The 25,995-nt window shown below is 31.7% G+C and overlaps 1 protein-coding gene across 1 annotated transcript in view; it reads right to left on the bottom strand.

Moving 5' to 3' along the window:
• Positions 1 to 3,923: 3,923 nt before the first annotated feature.
• Positions 3,924 to 25,995, bottom strand: part of LOC100877447 (A-type potassium channel modulatory protein KCNIP1) — a gene marked incomplete at its 5' end in the record, with an annotated part of 79,262 nt that continues 57,190 nt past the window's right edge. The window contains 2 exons of the mRNA XM_012291770.2: positions 3,924 to 5,169; positions 18,014 to 18,226. Coding sequence (XP_012147160.2) covers positions 5,059 to 5,169; positions 18,014 to 18,226 — 324 coding nt within the window. The remainder of the gene's footprint in view (positions 5,170 to 18,013; positions 18,227 to 25,995) is intronic.

Below are 25,995 nucleotides of genomic sequence, written 5' to 3'. Positions count from 1 at the left end.
ACTTATACCATCATAATCTCACCATACACACAATAAAATCTATTTAGCTGCATCGGAAGTTACTTATGACTCGACCTAATAGAATTTGCATTCATTCTTTTTAAATTGATATTGTGTTAATCTAACACAAGTTAGGTATAGTATGCTGTAATTCTTTAATATTGTAGAAGTAGTGGAGTCTCTTGGTGTGTCGCCATTTTCTAGGAAAGTCTGCCATACTTGTACATTTAACACATTCACTACTAGTTTTATATACTAAACACTATTCGAATAATTTTCTAATACAAATTTAAAATAAAATGTTTGAGAATAAAAAATTTTTACTTTAATTATGTTCAAAGATATTCAAATATATAATATTAAAGTGAAATTATTTCAAAAGCAATAAATAATTTGCAAGATGTATGAATTTTTATTTGATGATGAGTGCTGATAGCGAACGTGTTAAACATAAAAATTATTACGAGACTCATTCAAAAGATAATCGAATTTTTGAAATACCGTAAAAATGTTATTATTCTCGAAAATTTCTCTATAAAAATCAAGACTTACTTGAACAAATTAGTAGTCCGAAATGAATAAATAAAATATATAACTTCTCAGAATTAATAAAATTCTTAAAATAATTTGTTCTGCTCGTATTTAAAATTACAAGATTCATTTCGTTGAATTAATAATTGTCTTCATTTCTTTAATAACATGAAATTTTTTGGTGAAATTGAGATACAAGTTAGATTAATAAGTTTAAATTGTTTCTGTGGATACAAAACAGCAATGTATCTTTCTTCAGAATAGAAGAATTATATTCAAAATATTTATTAAAAAATTCGATTATTTTTTATATAAATCTCAAATGTGAACAGAATCGAAAGAAAGTATTATCTGGTGAAATACAGGTGTGAAAAAGAAAACTATACCAGCGAATGGGGTGAACTTCAGACCTGAGCATTTAAAAATGACATCATTTGAAATACTATTCAATTTATTTTAATCACTTTATATGCAAAATGCAATCGTGTTAAATTATTTCAAGAAATAATTCTGAAAATAATAAGAATTCAAACTTACAATTTTGCATTCGAAATCAGCTAAAACTTATTTCTTAACAAGTTATTAGTTCTCAATAGATTATAAAATTTATTTCCATAAAAAATTTAGTGCAGAAATAAAAATGAATTATATCAAGTTTTTATCATATATTTATATGTAATCTCTACGAGAAAAGCAAGAAAAATATTAATTCACACTTATAAAATTAATATTTCAGAAACATTTTCATTCTATAAGAAATAAATTTTTCTTAATTTTGCACAAAAACGAATACAACATGTTCCGCAATAAAACAATTTAAATAATATCAATAAAATTATTTCTTGAAATAAAACATTTCGATAGTATTATTTCAACGATTAATTCTTAAAAAAAATATTTCAATTGCATCGTTTCAACAGCTTTTTAACCCGAATTCGAAATAAAGAATTAATTAAACATTTATCATATTTTCGAATAACGGTGTCGAGAACAGCGGATCAAAGTATTATTTGAAACAGACATTTTTTGTTTTAATATCAAACAAAATTTGCCCAGGTACTGCTTCCGTTCAAATAAATCCACCCCCATCTGATTGGGTTTCAAACGAAATACGAACTGTGGTTTCGATGCATCGCTAGTCCCGTTTCGTTCGTTCGAGCACACACCGACCATTTTTACTTTATACTTTATCAGAAATGGGCAGTGATGAAAAACGTTTAAATATATATTTCGCTCGGGGTATCGTCGTCACCCGACGCGGACGCTTTGGTCCAGTCATTGCAAAATGTTACTAATCACAATAAAAATTCGGTATCTTGGATTCCATCGAATGGGAAATCAACAAACCCTCTCTTCCGCCATTACTCTCCCGATCTTTGAAACTTTTTTTCGCGTCGTTACAGACTATGCTTTGTTCTCTCTCTTTAGCAGCACGCAGTCTTTACGAGCTAAATTTCTTACACCACGATTAATAATAATAATAATAATAATTCACTTACCTGTCACAAAAATAAATACTTTTAGTGTATCGCTTAATCTACTCTCTTATCAATTAGAAACGAGCCCCGCTCAACATGGCCAGCTGCTCCAGCGGGTACTTACGATATCTCTTTTATATACTTTCTACATTTCGAGTTAAATTTATTTTCTTTCCCTTTTTTCTAACGTTCAACGTTTCGAAGCATGCCTAACACTTTGACTGCCACTCAATATTGGTCCAAAACGACCAATCGATTTATTCGTTACACGTGTTGATAACGAAGGAATCAATAAATTATCGCGGAAACTGTAAAACTTCGTTTACTGGAATATGTTCAAATTTGATAATCAAATTGTTGTGATATTAAAAGTTCCAATATAGTTCTCTGTTCGAGTGCTGAATTTCGGTAAATAGGACTTTTGGAAATGATGAACAAATTGTGTTAATATTGAAATGATAGTGTCCTATATTTGGACATTATAACTAAACTGCAGATATGCAGCTTAATGCAAAATATGCAAAGTAGATGTAAAATTTGTAGATACAGGAAATAACGTAATGAATCATTTTGGCAGAAATATAGCTGTTTGGGAAAATGAAACACGAGGGAGCTAATAATATATCTTATTTGTCAATTGTTTCATGACCCAATTATGTATGCGAAAACCAGCTGAATATTCATGATACACATATCCAAAAAATTTGCAATATGCATGAAACATGCGAAGTGCAAAATATACTTGTATATCTAGCAACTTGTAACAAAACAGATTACTGTCTGTTGTGTTTTCGAGTTAGCCAGAAAGTTGGCTCTGTATGTATAAGGTCTAACTAAACAATATTTTAATATTTTGTATCTTTTGTTGCTTTTTCATATGGAATACAGTTTGACAATGACAAAATTTGCACGAATTTTTTTGGTTAATTTTAGCCTCTTAATTGATTTGACTAGCAATTTTTGGATGCAGAGGAAATTATTTCCCTTTTGTACTTTTAATGCAAAGTCCATTTCAGAAACGTTAGAGCACATGCCGATACAATTTTTTAAATAAAAATATACATGTATATTTAAAGATTCTGATTGAAAATGTTTTTGACTAAAATTTGATCAATCTGACAAGTTTGTCATGTCGAATTTAGAGGTTGAGTATATACAGTTTGATAAATATATAATTGAAATCGAATAACAAATCTTTCACTCGATGTAAAATTTTACTTATGTAAAATTACTTAATCTTAGAAGATAATATTTTTGAATTCCAATGAACGAAGTTTTGCCATATTTCTATGAACTCATCATGGCAGTCAACGTGTTAATCCGACGAGATTCATTTGTTAACGTCTCGTTGTGCAGCTGAAAGTTTAACGATGATCCGCGATCGTCTCTTAAATAATGGACAAAGTCTAAATTCATTTCATGATTCACGATCGCGGACGGAATTTGAAATTCGAAGCCTAACATGCTCTTGCAGCAAACAATGGTGGTATCAAAAACGAAATTAAAGAAACTACATTGTGGAAGAAATAAAATAATGGTGAGCAGATCATATCTGTTTCATGTAGTTTTGGTTATCACGTCATTTCACGAGTAATGTTGTTATGTTGTTTGGTAATATTGATTAAGTGACAAGGTTAAATTTGATCCTGTAGAAGGTTAATTTATGGACAGCAATATTATTGAACTTTCTGATAAACATAAATATGAAAGTAATTATTATAAAATACTATTCAGATGTTAAGAGGTCAAATTTAACCCTGTTATTTAAGCTGTGGTAAATTAACTATTACCTTGTTAATTTTTCATCAATTCCAATTTTTACTTAAACTTCAAGAACCAAGAATTTATAATTCACAATTTCTTAAAATTAATTTAAAACTCAGTAATCAATACTGATTTATTAATTTATTGATTTACGAATTTATATCGTAAACAAGTGATTTAATCGCAGAAAAGTCTTGTTATAACAGGCGCACTTGCTTCGTTATGCAAATATTTGTATAACTTAAAAAATTCGAACTCCAATATGTTTTCAAATAACATTATTCGTGAAATCACCTGACAAATACAAATAGCGATACGTGCCTACGCAATAAACGGGCTCGTAAAAAAATACTTTGGTCAAAAACTAAACTACAACACTACTATCCACATTACAATACCGTGCAAATGAGTTTCCCAAAGTAAGATCCCTCGTCGAAGAAACGAATGAAGAAAAAAATCGTAATCGTACAAAGCTAAGCTCAATTATTGTTTCTCATATAAATACTCTGTTTCGAATATCTGTGCTTCTCTATACAACTATTCTCTGGAACGAACAATGCCGCGTACAATTTACTCCTCAAACGGCACATTTCTTTCAACAATTTTCCCCCTTATTTTCCCTCTCTTTCGTGTCGCGAGTGCTACAGTAATATAACCCGTTCTGCCATTAAACATCGACTCTCACGCAATTAAATCTCTTCGTTAATCCTTTCGTCAACCATTAAGAATAACATTTTTTCTTTTCTGTCTCTATAATTAGCTGCATGTTTGTTCATCGTTTGTAGCGCGCGTCCCTTAAAAACGAACCATTTTAAGTTCGTAACAATAATATCCAGTCGTAACTACTAACAACCATGTTAATATCGTTCTTCTGTGTGTTACGTTATTTTTTTTTTGTAGTTTTTTGTTTTTAGTAAATCCTCGTTCAACTAACCCTTTCTCGTCTAGCGATACGCATACGTGGAACTAGAACTACGGATTCTCGAAAGAGCGATCTCTATTCTTTGCCCTGGGCAAAACAGACGTTCCGGCATCCTATGACCTTTGCTCGATCTTTTTTTTAAGTTTAACGAGTTGTGAGAGAAAAATGTATGTCGGTTTCTCCGGAGACGCGTCGACCAATCCCCTTCGGAAATTCATGGCGAGCCTCGCTCGAGATCTTCGCGATACATCTTGAGGAAATGCATCTGGTCCAGAAGGTAAGGTACAACGTTGAGCGATTTATTCCAAAAGAATCGAGAAATCATGTTCAGGTCCATGGCGTGTATCGTGGTCGCGCCGAGTGTCAGAAGGCCGTGTCCAACGCCGCCATACTCGTCGAGATATCAGGATCCGCTTGGCACGCTTCTAAAAATTCTGACAACGTCACCACACCGTCCTTGTTACCGTCCATCTTCTGCAACAGTCATAAACGTTTATGGTTACGACGAATCCCCTCGAGTATACACTACCGAGTGTCGCACGAATTGAATTTGTTCCGTGTAAGAAGATTTACTTTTTCACGACCGCGTTCTTTGTTCCAAGTGCTGTTGTTCATTTTGTCGTAAAGAATGTGGGATATGAAAGGGATCTTGGGTTATACTGGACACGTTAAAATCTTGAGTTTTTATGTTAGTAAATTATCAAATTATTTGCAAGTTTTTTGAGATCTAAAGTTCTATGTTTGAACCTTCAAAATTTTGGATTTGCAAAATATCTTCGTATCAGAAAATTTTTAAATGAATTTATGAAAATCTAAATTTTTGGTATCAGTACATTTGTTAATAGATTTATAAATCTGTGTAAATTTCTCTAAAATTTGTAAATGGATTAACAAATTTTAATTTGTAAATATTATATGTGATATTTTTATTTCGGAACTACTCCTGTTTTTCGAATAAGATAGTAAGTTAAACAATTTTATGTTTTTATATAAAATATGGAATTAGGAAATTTACCACTTAGATAACTGGATATATCTATATTAGTAAATGTTTAAATTATCAATTTTTTAAATTAGTAAACATAAAAATAATGGATATTTTTTGTATGATACATCAAATCAATAAATTTAGATCATGAAAATATATTCTTGTACTTAAATTTCTAAATTTTAAAGTTGTCAATTTCCAAATTTCTTAATTTTCAAATTTCCCAACTCCTAATTTTCTCAGCTCCCAATTTTCTCAATTACTAATTTTCCCAATTACTAATTTCTCAATTTCGTCAATTCCCAATTTCCACAATTCTCAATTTTCCCAATTCCCACATTCCTCAATTTCCACATTTCCCAATTCCCACATTCCCCAATTCCAACATTTCTCAATTCCCACATTCCCCAATTTCTACATTTCTCAATTCCCAAATTTCCCAATGCCAAATTTCCCAATTCCCAAATTTCCCAATTTCCAATTCCCAAATTTCACAATTCTCAAATTTCCCAATTTCCGAATTTTCCAATTCTCAAATTTCTCAATTCCTAATTTCCTGATTCCCACATTCCCCAATTCCCACATTCCCCAATTCCCACATTCTCCAATTCTCACATTCCCCAATTCCCACATTCTCCACTTCTCACATTCCCCAATTTCTACATTTCTCAATTTCCAAATTTCCCAATTTCCGAATTTTCCAATTCTCAAATTTCCCAACTCGAAATTTCCTAATTCCCACATTCCCCAATTCTCACATTCTCCAATTCTCACATTCCCCAATTTCTACATTTATCAATTCCCAAATTTCCCAATTTCCGAATTTTCCAATTCTCAAATTTCCCAACTCGAAATTTCCTAATTCCCACATTCCCCAATTCCCACATTCTCCAATTCTCACATTCCCCAATTTCTACATTTATCAATTCCCAAATTTCCCAATTCTCAAATTTCCCAACTCGAAATTTCCTAATTCCCACATTCCCCAATTCCCACATTCTCCAATTCTCACATTCCCCAATTTCTACATTTATCAATTCCCAAATTTCTCATTTCCCAAATTTCCCATTTCCTAAATTTCACATTTCCCAAATTTCCCAATTCCCAAATTGCCCAATTTCCAAATTTCCTAATTTCCGAATTTTCCAATCCTCAAATTTTCCAATTCCAAATTTCCTAATTCCCACATTCCCCAATTCCCATCTTGTTCAATTTGCACATTGTCCAATTCCCACCTTGTCGAATTCGCACATTGTCCAATTCTTATATTGTCAAATTCTCACATTGTTCAATTCCTACATTGTCCAATTCCCACATCCCCAAATTCTGAAATTTCCAAATTGTAAACTGCATAAATCCCACATCACTAAATCTTACAATTATTACATTTCTCCCCCAAAAAATGTGGAATTGCATTATTTTAACATTCTCCAATTAAACATATCTCTGCAGCCTCAAATTACCATAAAAGCAGCTTTATCATAATATTCCATCATGGAATCACATTAGACATTCTATGTTCGAAAATTGGGTACTTGATATGCAACACGATTCGCGAGCACGCAATCGATACTTTTTCCCATTACCAAGTTCTAATTATGGTGAATCAATACAGTATCCATCAATTCGTCCGTACGGCTCTCTCTCTCTTTAGCGAGCCACTGCGAACAAGAATCGATTATCTCTGATCGTATACTCCGTGTAAATACATGAAAATTGAGTTCTGTTCAACACAATGGTAAATCTGTTGTTGAGAATCGAGGATTGCAAAATCATCGTCGATCTCTGTTGGACCTGAATTAAGCTTCTAACGCTTCTATAAAGGGAACGGGAATTCATTAGCATGGTCCGCTGTTTCCGGATTAATTGAACTCATGCTTAACAACAACCAACGGTCCATCATCGGGCTTCAACAATATCATTCACACTGTAGGTGGTTATTGAGATTGCATACGCCATACGAGATTTCCATCGATCGTTATGTGTTTGTTCGGTTTGTGATATTCCTACTTTGATATGTCACAGATGTCAATGCCAATTTTGCTCACTTTTGTTGTTACACCTCTCACTTTCAGTTCTGTTCAAATAATTCTACTTCTATTTACTTTTATAATTTCTGATTGTTAGAATAGAATCAATATATTAATTAATTGGTTGATAAGTGCACCATTTTTAGGTTATTTCTTTTATTTTACATTTTGTGTTCGAGCGTCAATTTGCGAAATGTCTCCGTACAAGTAACATGCGTTCGTGTGTTTTCTTCTGTAAAAAAGAAAATTGTGTCTTCTGTATTTTTTTGTAATAAATATATTCTGTTAAGTGTGCTCGGAAAATGTAAACATTTATTTGCAATTCACTGTACTTCAAACTCTGGCACTAATTATGTGTAAAACAAGTATGACGCATAAATTAAAATGGTATTTTTAGGAAATGGTATATCGAGTTTGGGTCATATAATTATGTTGGGTTCATGAATTTTGAAATTATTTCGTCATTTTAGCTTGGTATTGCAATTATTGGTTTATGGAATAATTTTGGTACGATGCTGTAATTAATGGTCTGGAAATATGGACACAGAGACTTGCGAGGTAATTAACATTGTACGAACAAATTATGGCCATTTAAATTACGATAAACGATATAATTAATTTGTAGTTGTGTTTGTTTTATTTTTCAGTAACATAGTAAATTATGTTTTTATAAGGAAAGAGTGATATTTGATCTTTTTGGGTTGTATTTCATATGTTTAATTGCATGGTGCATTTTCTGCAATATTAAATCAACATGTTGGCAAGTAAATTTAAAATAAAAATTCTTTAAATACAAAAGCTAAAACAAAAAAATTAAATTTCTTTTATTATAAAAATTTAGACGAAGGACGTGACGTAAAACGCCTATGAAGAAGGAAAAGATGATTAAATTGAAATTCTTTAAATACAAAAACTAAAATTCTTTAAATGCAAAAACTGAGACAAAGAAATTAAAATTCTTTAATCATAAAACCGAAAACGTGGGAATTAAAATTGATTAAAAATTGGGACAAAAAAGTTAAAATTCTTCAAACGCAAAAATTGCAACGTTCGAATTAAAATTCCTGGCACGCAAAAATGTGATCACAGAAATTAACATTCCTTGAACGTAGAAATTAAAATTCCTTAACTATAAAAATTGAGAGAAAAAAAATTCCTTGAACGCAAAACTTCAAACCTCAAGTTAAACTTCCTTGATTACAAAAATTAAAATTCCTTAACCATAAAAACTGAGAGAAAAAAAATTCCTTGAACGCAAAAATTAAAACGTCCAAAATTCTTCAAACACGAAATCTGAAACGAAGTCAAAATCCTTCAAACGCAAAAGTTGAACCTGAAAAGTACTTTAAGCTAAAAAATTGAAACAAAGAAATAAAAATTATCGAACAAAAATTACATTTAGATTTACCAACGCGTCAGAATAAGTGCAAACCTCGTTCAGTGATAAAAAAAAAAGCTAATACCGATGATGAAATAGCAAACGAAAATTCGCGTTGAAAGTTCCTCGACACCTCCGTACAATTTTTCTACCCCTCTCGTTTCAATGGAAAAATTTCCCGACCATGGACCGTGAAAGACTGTGGAGGGGATCAATCGATGGTAATTAATCAGGGAGAAAGCAGATGTAACTGATGCGAACCATACCACACATACAGTTCGTTATCCCGGTATAGACTTTTAATTAAAAACGAGCATCGGGGTTTGAGCGAGTAGCGAAGAGACCACCGGTGAAATCAGCTCTATTGTTTCTGAAAACCACCTGCCGAACTTTCGAGAGTACTTTATGCCTAGTTAAACGTACGGTTCGTGTGGAAATTTAAAAAAAAAAATAGGGTCGAGTAGTAACCTCCAATCGTGTCTAAATAAGTTTAAAATGGCAACTATTTACGAACAATCGATAAATTTATCGATTAGATTATTCATAAAACTTGTTTTCTATTTTTATTTTGTTTTGTGGCAATGCTAGTTGGAGTGGAGTGATTAATGGGGTTGAACTGGTTATAATTTACAATTTTAAATTGTATTTTATATGGATTAATTTTTGTATAAAAGAGGGAGAAGTTAGTATTCTTTGCTGCATTTTATATGGGTAAATATGGTGATGTCGAATAGTATCTTTCTGATATGTAGTGATGGGTATGAATCACGTACTTTTGCAGATTTTTGTACAAATCTACCAGTTTGCAGGTTTAGAGATTTGATAACTGAAGTATTATAGAAAATGATAGGGTTTGGAATTTTGGGATTTTAGAAATTTAGAATGTTAGAAATTTGAGATTTTAGGAATTTAGGAATTTGGGAATTGGGAGATGTGAGAATTTGGAAATGTGGGTATTGGGGACTGTGAGAATTGGGAAATGTGGAATTGGGGACTGTGGGAGTTGGGAAATGTGGAATTGGAGAATGTGGAATTGGGGACTGTGGGAATTGGGAAATATGGAATTGGCGAATGTGGAATTGGGGACTGTGGGAATTGGGAAATGTGGGTATTGGGGACTGTAGGAATTGGGAAATATGGAATTGGGGACTGTGGGAACTGGAGAATGTGGAATTGGGGGATGTGGGAATTGGGAAATGTGGATATTGGGGACTGTAGGAATTGGGAAATATGGAATTGGGGACTGTGGGAACTGGAGAATGTGGAATTGGGGGATGTGGGAATTGGGAAATGTGGATATTGGGGACTGTAGGAATTGGGAAATATGGAATTGGGGACTGTGGGAACTGGAGAATGTGGAATTGGGGGATGTGGGAATTGGGGAATATGGGAATTGGGGAATATGGGAATTGGGAAATATGGGTATTGGAGACTGTGGGAATTGGGAAATGTGGAGTTAGAGAATGTGGAATTGGGGAATGTGCAAATCGCGGAATGTGGAATTGGGGAATGTGGGAACTGGGGAATGTGAGAATTGAGAAATGTTGGAATTGTGGAATATGGGAATTGGGGAATGTGGGAATTGGGAATGTGGAATTTGGGGAATGTGGGAATTGAGGTATGTAGGAATTGAAGAATGTGGAAGATGTGAATTGGGGAATGTGAAAATTTGTGAACTTGCACCCTACTGATATGCACCTACTTTCACCCAAAAACCATTTTGTTCCATCCAAAACCAATCTCAAAAATCTTGAATAGTTTCAACAATAAATGTACCACCCAACCTACTACCAAATCTATTTTTCATATAGAAACACACTATAGCACATCATTATCTTACAATCTACACCCATAGACATTCCTTCCACACAATGCACGAGAATTATAATTTTCAAATCCACCGTGCCCCATTATGAACTTACACAATAAGGGTGCCTGTGTCAACCATATGTAATATATGGGAACATAACTTCAACGAGTGGGTTCAGTGCACATAAATAATAAAAACAGTTGGCACAAACGTTTGTTCTATCTGACTGTATTATAACTAGTTTGCGAGTTACAGTCGTTTTCGTCGTGTAACAGTTGTTCAACTGTTTCCACAGAAATTATTCTAAGTGACCACCTTTCGCTTGAATACGAGCCCTTAGTCGATTTGCTATTGACCTTCTGACCTGTTCAAAATTGTCAGGTCTTGTTTGAATTTCAGTACGCATGCACTTAGCTAACTTCTGACCTACGGATTGCATTACACGCGACAACGATAATAGCATGTGATAATTGCTTCTAAATTTCGTGTGTTTCTTTTATTTAAATAAATATTCATTTCTTATTACAATGGTAAACATTTTCCACTTGTTACATACATTGTTTAGATATATCTAAATTCATTATCATTGTTTAATTTAATATCATTGTTTAGGTATATCAGATATTATTTTTGTATATCATTGATTTTATGTCCTAGAATTAATTTTAAGGCGATGAAGTTTATTCTTTTAACCTCGGACATGTTCAAGAATTTCCAACAAATTTGCATTGTTTTTTAATGCATAAAAACGAGATTTTAATAAAATTTTTAGATTATAAAGAATTGTAGATTATGATCCATATAAGATGAATGGCATTTGTATGAGCTTGAGATGATGTTGAATCTTCAATTCATTTGAAGAATTAGAAATCGACAGAAATGTTAATATAGAAAATTAGTTTCTGGATATTTAGTTTGCTGTCTACAAGGCCGTATCCACAAAACTTATAAAAATTATAAGTTTATTGAACAAGTTAAAATTATTGGAGAATGTGAGATTTAGGGAATGTGGGAATTGCACAATTTGGGAATTGGATAATGTGAGAATTGGACAATGTGAGAATTGGACAATGTGAGAATTGAACAATGTGAGAATTGGACAATGTGAGAATTGGACAATGTGAGAATTGGACAATGTGGGAATTGAGAATGTGAGATTTGGGGAATGAAGGAATTGGGAAATGTGGAAGTTGGGGCATGTGGGAATTGGGGAATGTGGGATTTGGGGAATGTAGGGATTGGGAATGTGAGAATTGGGGAATGTAAGAATTGGGAATGTGGGAATTAGGGAATGTAGGAATTGGGAATGTGGAAATTGGGGAATGAAGGAATTGGGAAATGTGGAAGTTGGGGCATGTGGGAATTGGGGAATGTGGGAATTAGGGAATGTGGGAATTGGGGAATGTAGGAATTGGGGAATGTAGGAATTGGGAATGTGGGAATTGGGAATGTGGGAATTGGGGAATGTAGGAATTGGGAATGTGGGAATGTGGGAATTGGGGAATGTGGGAATGTGGAATTCTCGGAAATTGGAGAATTGGAGAATGGAAGTTCTAAGTGAAATTCTAAGCGAGGACGGAAATTCTCCAATTCCCAAATCTAACCTCCTCTGCATCACACATCATGTATATCTGCTAATCTGGTTAATACTGCCCTTATACTTTATACATATAATATTTATCAATTTTATTATATTTGACTTCATTTAAAATATAATAGTTCATAAACTGTAGTTGTTATGAACTACTTTACTTGAACTACCCTATCACAGAACAGTTAATATTGAAGATAACATTTCACCTAAATTGTCCCTGCATTTATCGAATTATCGAATAGCAGTGCACAAAATACCTGTCTTTAGTGGACCTTTCATGCACAGGATTCTCTTAGGGCACTGGAAAACTGAAGTTCCAGCTAATTGCGATTCAAGAGTCATTCTATCGAGGACACGTACACAAATGCCATGTTTTGCAATAGGGGTTGGCGTTAGAATTGGAATTACTGAGTTTCCTTCCTCCCTATTCTCCTTGTGTTCCTCCCTTTGCCTGTTAGTTCTCTTACCTCTTTATGCACACACGTACACGCGTAAGATACATACTACACAAACACACACACACAGAACATGAGAGCACAGAAACTGGCGACTGTAAACAAGCAGTTTGTCCTTGGCTTTCGAAGCTGTTTCACCAAACAGTCTTCGTTACGATTTTCCTTTTAACGAAACTTTAGCATACAGCGTTTGCAAATTTGATCAGGTACCGGAGGGAAAGAAAATTGATGACTAACATGAGTTGATTTGTTGCACAGTGTACACTGTGATGATTATGCAAGACTTAACTTTCGCAACTTTACGTTTTAACTTCTGGGTCTTATACCCAAATTGTTTGGATAGCTTTTACGAGCAACTTCAGAAAATTAGCAGGTTTTACTTTACAATTTTAAATATTTGTTTATATGTTTAAATAATTGCGATATTTGATATTATTATGAATATATAATATATTTATTGTATACTTATTTCATTACATAAATATTATGCTTTGTTTCATTTATTATATACATATCATGACTATCATATGTGTACAGTTATTAAATAAATATAATGCAACATTTAACACGATATTATAAATATAATTGTTTATAACGCAAGAAATATATGGACCTTTAAATTCATGTATATATTCGAAAATAATATGCACATATTTAATTATCATATTTACAACCTAAAGTATATGACGCACCAGGTGCGTCGCGACAATGTATAAAATAACCAGTGACGTATTCAACTCTATATTATTAGTGTAAACTTACATTACATGACTAATAATATAAAGTTGAATACGTCACTGGTTATTTTATACATTGTCCTGACGCACCTGGTGCGTCATATACTTTAGGTTGCAAATATGATAATTAAATATGTGGATATTATTTTTCAATATACTGAAAGAAACAGTTAATACGATCTTAAAGATTTAATAAAAGAGAAATGACTACTTAAAAAAAAATTAATATATACAACACTCAAAAGTTTGAACCACTTACATGTTTTTTACATTTTTCTACATTATACACTATATTCAAAAGATTGTATACTTGCTCAAATCCTTTTTACTAGATGTTTATCATTGAATGATCTTCTTAAAATTGAATTTGTATTTTTTCTTTGCTATTGAGTGTATATCAGGTTTGAATGTTGAGACAATGGATAACAAGAAACTCGTTTCGAGAAAATCGAAGGTATGAGAGGTTCGTACAAATTGTCTCCCCGAAGCGAATCGCGGCGTCCTTTATTCGACATAGAAAGAAGGCACAGAGAGAGAGGTATGAGTAGATCATTGTAGACAGTGTCATTCGCGGCTAACAATGTGACAGCCGCTAAGAAGAAAGGCTTTTTCTTGCATCATTGAAACCGACTGGGCGCTTTACGAGCAACCACTCGTTTTCCTTCGTCAAAGTGAACGAGCAGGTTTGTCAGTGCCTACAGAGGCGTTCCTTCTATTGTTGTATCGCGGTGAGAGATCATCAAGTAGCTCTTTGTATCTTGCTTCTTCAATGACGCTTCAATTATGCGAATTAAAGGACAAGTTATATTTAAGATGCTTCGAGTTGATGTCAAAGATTTCCTTGATCTTTGATCGGTACTGAGGTCATTTTTTATATAGAATTTAATTAAATTTTTATATATAATTAAATGACTGTTGCATTCTTTGTTAAAATGAACTAATTTTGTGGGGAAATTTTATGTTGAAAATCATGACTCAAATAATTATGTACGTTTCAGAATTTGTTTAATTTTAGTGAAATTGGTTCTCAAATTAAGTAGTGAATTTGAAAATTTTTAGATTTAAAGTTTTTAAATTTGAAATTTTTTAATTCTTGAATTTTTACATTTCTGAATTTCTATATCCCTCAATTTCTAAATTTGGAAACTAGAAATTTAGAAAGTTCAAAAACATTTAAATTTGGAAGTCTGAACATCTACCCCCAAAATCGCGCCAATTAAATATTTGTTAATCTCTTCAAATAATTTTGAATTTCTTCAAAAAATTTTTATAAAGAACTCACACAATGGATCCTATAAAAAAATCATTTAGCTAAATATTTTATTCCAAAACAAATTCTTTCGCCGAACTATATTTATTATATTTATTTTCTTTTAAAAATGTACAATAACATATTGTTTTATTTACAGTAACATATTGTTTTATTGATATAATTCAGTTCCAATTTATCAAATAACTCAGTTCACAACTCACAAGTACTTGACTATAAAATTTTCTTCGCTTTATCGCCCAATTTTTCATTAATCTCGTAAATCTAGTAATTTCGGTCATCTGCTTTGAAGTACGTATAGATTATATACGGCTTTCATCTTAAAATACGTATTTCTACGTTTCGTGCAGCTGGTACTTTGCCAGATGGTGTTCAAGACGAATATGCTTTCGTTGTTCAGAACATGCAATGGGACGGTAATATCGGAAGAGGGAAATTATAAGAACAAGAAAAGCTGACAGAATTTTCCTTGCAACTTATCGCTTTTTGCTTAAAACATTCGCATATTTACAACTGTCATTTCATAAATTAAAATTGTTACAATTTTTTAATCTTTCAACAAAAACGTTACAGCAGTCTTCATATTAAATTTTAATTCGTATTTACTATTAAAGTACACTTTTAATGTATTTTTAATGTACTTTAGTAGTCAAGAGCTGTGATGAATATTTATGAAATATTTAGCAGAAATTTTGTCGATTTTAATATAATTTATTTTTCAAATTTATTTAACAAAGTAACATTTCATAGAAATAACATTGTTAATATTAACATGAAAGTATTTTCTTTTAAACTAGAATTTATAATATTTATTATGGCTTACTATAGTTTGTTCTCAAGTCGTTAATAGTAATTATATTTTAACAATAATAATGTACATATTACCGATCTCTGTAAAATTCATTTAATATAATTCGAAAGAAGAAGAAATAGTATTTCATAAAGATGCTATAAATAGAATAGTACAATCATCCCCAATTATCACATTTATTCTCGCAATAAATATTCTTTATCAGTCGACAAATATTATTAACTCTCACATTATTTATCAAGCGATAAATGTAATTAACTATCCTATTATTTATAAGTTAATAAATATTATTAACCACCACATTATTTGTCGACTTATTATTGTGACTTGACATATTATTTGTCAACAAACATAACTAACTGTCCTATCAATCGATAAATATTAATCTATCACTTTAAAAATACTGATCGTTATAAAACTTCTGTCATAAATCCCAACAGAAAAAGAATAAACATCCCATCATAACAAACGCATTAATAAAAATATCCTCCATTCGAATCGAGGCATTTCTGCCACCGACTAACGAGAGCCTCTATCCCATTAAAATAAAATTCCGGCGTTCTGGATCTAAGAAACTCCTCGAACGCTTTCGTTATAGCTTCTCGAGTCAGTAGTCTTTTGTTCTTCAAAAATTTGTCTAAATTCGGGAAGAAATGGTAGTCCGTAGGCGAGAGATCCGGCGAATACGGAGGATGAGGCAGAACTTCATATTTCAGTTGATCCAATTTCGCCAACGTTAAACGCGCCACGTGTGGTCGTGCATTGTCGTGCAACAGTATAGGACATTTCTTATCGAACCATTTCCATTTGTTCTCCGCTAATCTCTTATTCACAGTGTCCAACTGGCGACAGTAAGATTCCGCAGTGATAGAAACATCACGTTGCAAAAAACTGTAGTGTACGATACCAGCCATGCACCACCAAACCGTCATCATAATTTTTCCCGGGTACAAATTTGCTCTTGACAATTGTTTGTTGTCGTGTAATATCCACTTCTCGTCGCATGTTATTAATCTGTTCAGAAATGGCTTCGCAATATGTCGTTCTAACAATGAATCGCAAATTTCTAGTCTTCTTTTTTTCTGACTTTCGTTCAAATTGTGAACCACTCTTTTTTCCAGTCTCTTAATTTTACCCACATCTTTTATACGTTTGAATACCGTCATCTCTTTGTAGTCAGACACTTTTTGCAGCTTTCATTTTGCGAACTGTTGTTGTTGGAAGAAAACGACAAACTAACGTTTGGGACTTTTGTTGTCCCGGAAGTTAAAGCTAGATTAATTTATAGTGGCCTCTAATAGGCGGAGTATGAGCTTGAACTTGATTTCCGCATCTATTTTGCGAGGATTTCTATAGCGTTATTTGGATATAGTACAAGAGACTTTCTGGTAATTATAGGTATTAAGTAATATGTGTTTATGAACGTTCCGCCAAGTTTAATGTATTCATATAAGTTTGCCTAATTCGTAATGTATAGTATGTACAGTGATTTATATTTAACTAGTGATGGGTTCGAACCGCTGCAGGTTTTCAAACAATTCAAAGTTTCAAACCTTTTGCTGATTGAAATACTTGAAAATTATGTTTGTGCAGATTTAATATTATGTGCAGAAATTTTTGTTGTCCAGATTATTTCTTTCTATTATTTTATTGTTTTCAAGATTATTGCTTTCAGACCCAATTGTGTTAAATTACACATTTCAGGGGACAGCAATTTCTGTACTTATTACTCTGGGATCGAACGTGTTAACATTCTTCAGTTAATAGTATATATTTAACAAAATATAATCTTGTATTGAAGGATCATATGTGTTAATATTTCTTAACTAATAAAATATTTTTAACAAAGAGTAATGTCATGTCTTGATCGTGTTAATATTTCCCAGCTAACAAAATGTTTTTAGTAAAACATAACGTGTCATATTTGTAATTGATGATTAAGTAATGAACTATTAAAAATAAAAATGAAGGACTACTAGTTAACTATTAAAATTATTTAGTAACATACTATTAAAATCTTTTTTCTTTTCTTTTCTTTTATAAGTATGTTATCTTCGTATTTTAGCAAACTGCTTAGAATTTGAAGGAATCTTTTGATTCTTAATTTAAAATTCTTAATCTTTGATTCCTAATATATTCATGCACCAGTGTAGTCAATTTAAATAAATTTTATTGATAATATCATTGTTTCCTATTCTTTGACGTTGTAGAAGGGTTGTAATATAGAAACGTGAAAAGTGCATACCTGGAACATTCGATCTACTTTCTCACGTACGCCAGCGTGATCCAGATTTGGATCAGCAAATTTCCCCATCAGTTCGTATACGGCTGTCACGATGTCCGTCATTTCTTCTCTCGTGATACAACCGTCGCCGTTGATATCGTAAAGGGAAAATGTCCACCGTAGTTTCTCGTCGATTGAACCACGCGACAGTATGCTGAGACCAGTGACAAAGTCCTGTAAAATCAAAATCAAATTTATCTTTCCTATATTCAGCAGAAAATTTACATAGCTTTTCAAATATTGTATAAATGGATATTTTGGAATATCTTTTGGTATTCTTGCTAGGTATGAAACTACAGAATATCTGAATGTTCCTGTTTATAACAAATTTTTACCTAAAAATGTGCAGTATATACCTCAAACGAAGAGAAACCTAATTAAAATTTAGCGTCCATGTTTTTCAAAATTCTGAAGGATGTAATATTGACTCAAATCTCTTTAGATTATTGTTCTCCGTTAACACTTAAACTACCAAACCGATTAAATGACCGTTCCACAAGATACTTATTATAAATGACACAATTTGTTGAATTGATTCTTCTGATATCTGTATTGATCTTCATCAAGATAAAGAATTAATGTGTGTACTAATTTATGTATGGTCGCTTGTTCATTTACTTTTTGACTCCATTTTTCATCTCAGATTAAGTACATATTATACGCCGGTAGATTTAGTGTTAAATTAACAGTCTGGCATATCAATCGTAGCCAAACTGAGAAATTTGGGAATTGGCAAGTTGAAGAATTGGGAAATGTAGGATTTAGGGCATGTGAGAATTGGGAAATGTGGGAATTGGGGAATGTGGGAATTGGGGAATGTGGGAATTGGGGAATGTGGGAATTGGGGAATGTGGGAATTGGGGAATGTGAGAATTGGGGAATGTGGGAATTGGGGAATGTGGAATTGGGAAATGTGGAATTGGGAAATATGAGAACTTGGGAATGTGGAATTGGGGAATGTGGGAATTGGAAAATTTGAGAATTAGGGAATACAGAAATTGGGGAATGTGGGAATTGGAGAAAACGAGAATTGAGGAATGTGGGAATTGGGAAATGTGGAAATGGGGACTGTGAAATTGGGGAATGTGGGAATTGGGGAATGTGGAATTGGGGAATGTGAAAATTAGAGAATGTGGGAATTGCAGAATGTGAGAATTCGGGAATACAGAAACTGGGGAATGTGGAATTGGAGAATGTAGAATTGGGGAATGTGGAAATTAGAGAATATGGGAATTGGAGAATGTGAGAATTCGGGAATGTGGGAATTGGGGAATACAGAAATTGGAAAATGTGGTTGTCAAAATCTTTATGGATATAATACTGACTCAAATCTCTAGATTATTGTTCTCCGTTAAATTAGCAGCCTGGCATGTCAATCGTAGCCAGTTATTCTGATTTCATATTGAGTTGAAATTCGATCTGTTCCTTTACGGTGATTGCATGATATTAGAATTGAGATTACAGACTAACGGTAAAGCGTTTAATTGGAAAACCAATTGATAATACCAATGCCCTGGGAATTGATTAATCGAAGCAATTTAATGGAACTCAAAATAGCTCCAACGTTTCATTTATTTTTGAGGGTTGTATTTGCAAAGATACAATTGCAATACGCGGTAACGGATGAATCGATATTATTGACATTAGAGGTACAATTAATTATCGGATTTATACTCGCGTTTCACCTGATAACTCTGTATCTCTGTTTTATAAAGCTGCGAGGTATTTTTCGCTTAAAATCAGAGCAACTAAATTAGCTTGCTTTTAAAGGTTAAATTTTGTTAGAATTCTGCGGTGTTTCTGCCTTTAAATTTCAAAAACGAACATAAAAGTGGTTAGCAGAACACAGACGTCACAAGGTATGTATCACATTTGGGGGAATTTGATTATTTTTCGCGCTGTGAAAGTGAAATCAAAATGCACGCGAAAAGTCCATTTAATCGTGTGTTAATTGACTGTCCAACGGTAACAGCAGATAATACATCGTCCCATGGGTAATAAAGTTTAATGGCATTTCGCTAAGTTACGAACCAGAAACTCGTTTCAGACTGAAAACGTACATTCCACAAACGATTTCTACTTTATACTAGAACCTACACGTACGTATGTTAGTATATCAGTGGAGAAATATAGATAACATTTCGACTATCGATAGCTCTCGTTATCAAAATTTATCTACTTTTTCGTAATAGTAGATGTTACATGTTACACTTTTTTTGCTGTCATAACACATGTGTTATCACATATAATTGTTAATATTTCAATTTTTTTTGCTTGATCTTTTGCATATTATGTAATTATGGGTTAATTATAAATTAATATAAATTAATACATTTATAAATTATAAATTAATAAATTTATAGGAATGTTATTTTCTGGTATTTCAAAGTGAAATTGAATGTATTGTTATCTGTGTGTTTGTATATAATTTTTATCATTAATAGTATAGGTAAAATGTAGGTAAAGCAGATTTCTGTTATAGTCTAGTGTAACCACACTTTCGGAATTGAAAATTTGTAATTTTTTAGTTTTTTAATTTCAGCTTTTAGAAATTTGGGAATTTGGAAATTCGGAGATTTAGAAATTTGAAAATTATGAAATTTGGGGATTTAGAAGTGTGGACATTTGGAAACATGGGGACTTAGAAATTTAGGAATATAGGAATTTAAGAGTTTTTAAAATTTGTGATTTGGAAATTGGGAAATTTAGAAATTTAGGGATTTGTAAATTAAAAATTTGGTAATTGAAGGACTTAGAAAATTTGTGAATACAGTTATTTTTAAATTTCATGATTCAGAGTGTTGGGTGTTTGGAAATTTTGGGATTTAGAAATTTGGCAAAATAAAGAATTAAAAATTAGGGAGTTCTGATCTGAATACTCTGCAATGTGAGAATTTAGAGATTAGAAAATTCGAAAGTTTAAAAGTTTGAAATTTGAGAATTTAGAAATCTGAAAATTTGGAGATTTAAAAATTGTGAATTATAATTTGAAGACGTAGAAATTAGAAAATTAAACAATTTTGAAGTTTGAGAAAATAAAAAATTTCTAAGCTTGAGAATTGAAAATTGAGAATTGAGACATTTAGAAATTTGGGAATTAAAAATTTTTTAAATAAAAAGATATGTAAATTTGTAAATTTGACAAGTTGTGATTTTGTGAATTTAGAAATTTGTTAGTTTGAGACTTAAAAAATTTGTGAATCATAAAATGTATAAATGTCAGAATATGAAAATTTAACCCAATATTCCCCCACGCGATATTCGCAAAACTAAAAGCGATATAAACCGATGAAAAGCAATAAAATCAGAAAAGAGAACGATAAAATAAAGCGGAATAAGATACATCAAATCGAATAAATGTAATAAATTGGAATTCATATCGAAATAACTGTATGTTATAGAAGAAAATATTGGATCAATTTCGAAACGTACATACATGTGTAACTGAAAAAAACGATTCAACCGTGCGAACTATTTCCAATACAGCAATTATTATGGAAATTCTGGTAGAACTTTGAATAGTCCTAAAAGGAAGAGACCTGTTCGCAACTTTCATTCCATTGTACCATTCATTCGTATTTCAATTTACGCCGGAAGGAAACGATTGCAGTAACACTATTGCATGCAATAGTACCATTTGAGAGACCCTACCGTATGAAAATTGAGCACAGGTGCTACATAACTGTATTTTGAGATAGATGATGCTCCATATCTCACCTGCATCGAAATTTCAGATTTCAGGTTTCAAATTTTATACTGTAGATTTGTAGTTTCAAAATCAATTGCTATCTTTCAAATTTATTTATTATTACAGGATGTTTCCTGTAACGCTATTCATGATTTTTCTTCCACTTGCAGCCACCTTACGGAAAAAAGTTTAAAACAATATTTGCAGGGTATGAAGTGCATAATAGATATTAGTAAAGCAAATTTTGGAAACAGTTTGTTCTCTTGGCAAAGTCAAGGTCACCTTGGGTTTTTTAAATGGGAACATACATTTTATTTATTTGTAGCTTTAGAGGACATCGAGATGAATTCAAAACACATGTTACATGATATTCTTATTAACATATTACTCGATTTACAGGAATGGAAATGTAAAGTAAAAAACCGGAATATTACGTGATGGAAGGCGGCATACATTTTGAACATGTAATTAAATAAAGTGTATTTTTCTTACATTCTAGTCGCGTGTTTACATTCAGTAATCTCTTCGGAATCAAATAGTGGTTACATTACTAAAGTCAAAAGCTAAGTACTACACATTTCTTCTTCTGTAAATTGAGTAATATGTTATAAAAATATCATGTAATATGTGTTTTTTAAAATTTAGTTCACAAGTTTCTTAAGTCAAAAATTGTCAAATTTTCTAGTGCTCAAATTTTTTAATTACAGATTATTAAATTTTCTAGTTGTCAGATTGTTCAAATTAAAGATAGCTATATTTTCTAGTCCTCCACTTATTAAAACTAAAGATTGTCTAATTTTTTAGTTCTTCACTTTTCAAAATGAAGAATTGTCAGATTTTTTACTTTTCAAATTTTCAATAGTGAAAAATGTCATATTTTCTGGTTTTAAAATTTTTAACGATAGAGATTGTTATATTCTCTTATTCTCAAATTTTCAAAATTAAAAACTGCAATTTTCTAATTTTCAATATCAAAGATTGTCAAATTTTCTAGTTTCCTATTTTCCAGCATCAAGGTTTGTCAAATTTATTTCTTAAATTTTTTTAACTTGAAGTTTGCAATATTTCCTCTTTCTCTAATTTTAAAAATTAAAAACAGAAAACCAAACAAAAAATTAAAAACCTTCATAACGTGACACAATTATTCTCTATAATCACATTGCAGGAATATTACATTTATAAAATCATAAAAAAGTATTTCTAAATTATATATTAGTACAAAAACAGCGCCACCCATTTACATCGAAAATTTTCTGCAAAATATCACGTGTCTTCGTTAATAAAATAAAACAGCACCCTCGTTTCCTCTGTAGCTCCAAAAGGTAAATTATAATTATTAAAAATATTATACAGAATATTCCACAACGAATATAAATTTTTCTTGCGTTAAAAAATGTGCACACATTCATTCAAGTGATGATTGAAATATTTCGTGAACCACTATGCAAATTACCATTTATCTCCTCTATGTACGTGTAAATAATTTTGTAGCCTTTTATAGCCACCCGTTAAGACCTCTTAATAGAAAAAAAGTTCCTGTTTTTAATGAAGTACATGCCAATGGAGAACGTGGAGAGGTGCTCTTTTAAAAACGTTATAAAGATACAAGCTTGGCATAGTTAGTGGGACCCAGAACGAGTTCTTCTCGGTTTTGAAGAATACCAGATCAGAGTATACGTTGTTAATAAATTTTCTTTTTTCTTTTTCTGGATTAAAAAGTTACGTCCGTTGGCACGGTAAATTACATTTTGTGACGTTAAAGACTAAAGCGGCATCAACGAGCTTGAGAGATAAAACGACCGTTGAGAGAACGAGAGGTGGAGTTTTTCTTTTTATTAAAAATGTAACGAAAAGTATCGTACAGAGGGAGGAAAAAAGAAATGTAACCAGTCGAAAATTTTATCATGTCGAAAAATTTCTCGGCATAAGAACGAATATTTGACGTTTGCGAGTAGCAAAACTAGAACGCAGACTGAATATTAAAATAGTAGTCGAAAATAGATGGAAGGTGTGTATAATGTTTTTAAAAGAATTTGGGGAGTACTGTATTAGAATAGTAAAATACAGTAATTAATGATAAGTACTATTATTTTGGGATTTTGGGAACTGAGATATTTGGGGGTTGAGAAATTTGGGAGGTAGGAAACTGAGGAATTTCGAAGTTTGTGAATAAGGGAATTGGAAAATTGGGAAATTGGGAAATTTAGGAATTTGTGCACGAATAGGGGAATTTGGGAATTGGAAAATTGGGAAATTTAAGAATTTAGAAATTTGTGGAGGAATAAGGGAATTTGGGAATTGGAAAATTGGGGAATTTAGGAATGTAGAAATTTGTGGAGAAATAGGGGAATTGGAAAATTATGAAATTGGGAAATTAAGGAATTTAGAAATTTGTAAATTGGGAAATGTGGAAATAGGGACGTTTGAGAATTGGGGAATATGAGAATTGGTAAATATGGAAATTGGGAAATGTGGAAATCGGGAAAGGTGGAAATTGGGAAATTTGGGAATTGGAAAATATGTAAATTGGGTAATGTGGAAATTGGGGAATGTGGGAATTAGTGAATTTGGAAATTGGGAATGTGGGAATCGGGGAATGTGGGAATCGGAAAATGTGGGAATTGGGGAATGTGGAAATTGGGACGTTTGGGAATTGGGGAATATGGGAATTGGGAAATATGGAAATTGGTAAATGTGGAAATCGGGAAATTTGGGAATTGGGAAATTGGGGAATTTAGGAATGTAGAAAATTATGAAATTGGGAAATTAAGGAATTTAGAAATTTGTAAATTGGGAAATGTGGAAATAGGGACGTTTGAGAATTGGGGAATATGAGAATTGGTAAATATGGAAATTGGGAAATGTGGAAATCGGGAAAGGTGGAAATTGGGAAATTTGGGAATTGGAAAATATGTAAATTGGGTAATGTGGAAATTGGGGAATGTGGGAATTAGTGAATTTGGAAATTGGGAATGTGGGAATCGGGGAATGTGGGAATCGGAAAATGTGGGAATTGGGGAATGTGGAAATTGGGACGTTTGGGAATTGGGGAATATGGGAATTGGGAAATATGGAAATTGGTAAATGTGGAAATCGGGAAATTTGGGAATTGGGAAATATGTAAATTGGGTAATGTGGAAATTGGAAAATTTGGGAATTCGAAAATTTGGAAATTGGGGAATGTGGAAATTGGAGCATGTAGGAATTGGGAAATTTGAGAATATTTGACGTTTGCACAAATATCAAAAGTAGAACATAAACTGAACATTAAAATACGACCCAAGAATAAATGTCTTCAACCTTTTTAAAACAATATGCTAATTACTATATTAAAATAGTAAAATACAGTAATTAATGATAATTACAATTATTTGTTACAATGGAAACGCCTGTTCACTTATTTTTAATTTCACTTTTAATTGCAAAATAATTCTCAATGTTCAAGATCTTTATAAACGAATTAATTTAGGATTAATTGAGAACTTCATAATTATTTCATTATAAATGTAACTGTAGCTTTACGAGGAATTTACTGTATTATATTTCAAGGAGAAAGTTAGGTTATGTTTGGTGGTTAAGTTATGTATGGTACGCTATGTATTTCGAACATTGCAAGTGGTTTATGATTTTGAATATTCTACGTAAAATTGTATTGTGGAATAATATTAAGAGACAGCAATGGTTTAGGAGGTTTGTTTCAAAGTGAAGTAATTATTTCAATAAAATATTTGGTTACTACAAGTTTAAAACTGAATGAGATATTTTACACAAAAATTTGTCACTTTTTTTACCTTACGTTGCAAGGTTTATTTTTGTAAAACTAACATAAAAAACAATAGAAAATAAAAAGTAAAAATCAAGTGAAAAATAACTAATTAAAGTAAATAATACTAACAACATAAGTAATAAATTATAATATAGTATGTATAGTATAATACCCTAATAGCTAGAAAATCTTCCACATTACTCTTCACAAAAATTATTCTTAAAATTTTTATTAAAAAGCAATCTCCTAATATAAGATCAATTAATATTAAATTACAATTTAATTCGTAATTTTTAAAATATAAAATTTTGATACAAATCGTATATTCAACGTATATATTTATCAATTATAAATTGACAGAACATGAATATAATTGCAACTATATGCACCCGCAATTTTTTAAATAATTCAATTAAACAACACACCTTGAATTTTCATATAATCTAAATTTCAAATTGCTTTATTTTTGATAATGTAACTCAAAATCAC

This window comes from Megachile rotundata, chromosome 5, assembly GCF_050947335.1.
Source record: "Megachile rotundata isolate GNS110a chromosome 5, iyMegRotu1, whole genome shotgun sequence".
Taxonomy (NCBI): Eukaryota; Metazoa; Arthropoda; class Insecta; order Hymenoptera; family Megachilidae; genus Megachile; species Megachile rotundata.
Note: the sequence above shows the minus strand (reverse complement) of the source record. Positions and strands in the feature narration are given on the sequence as shown.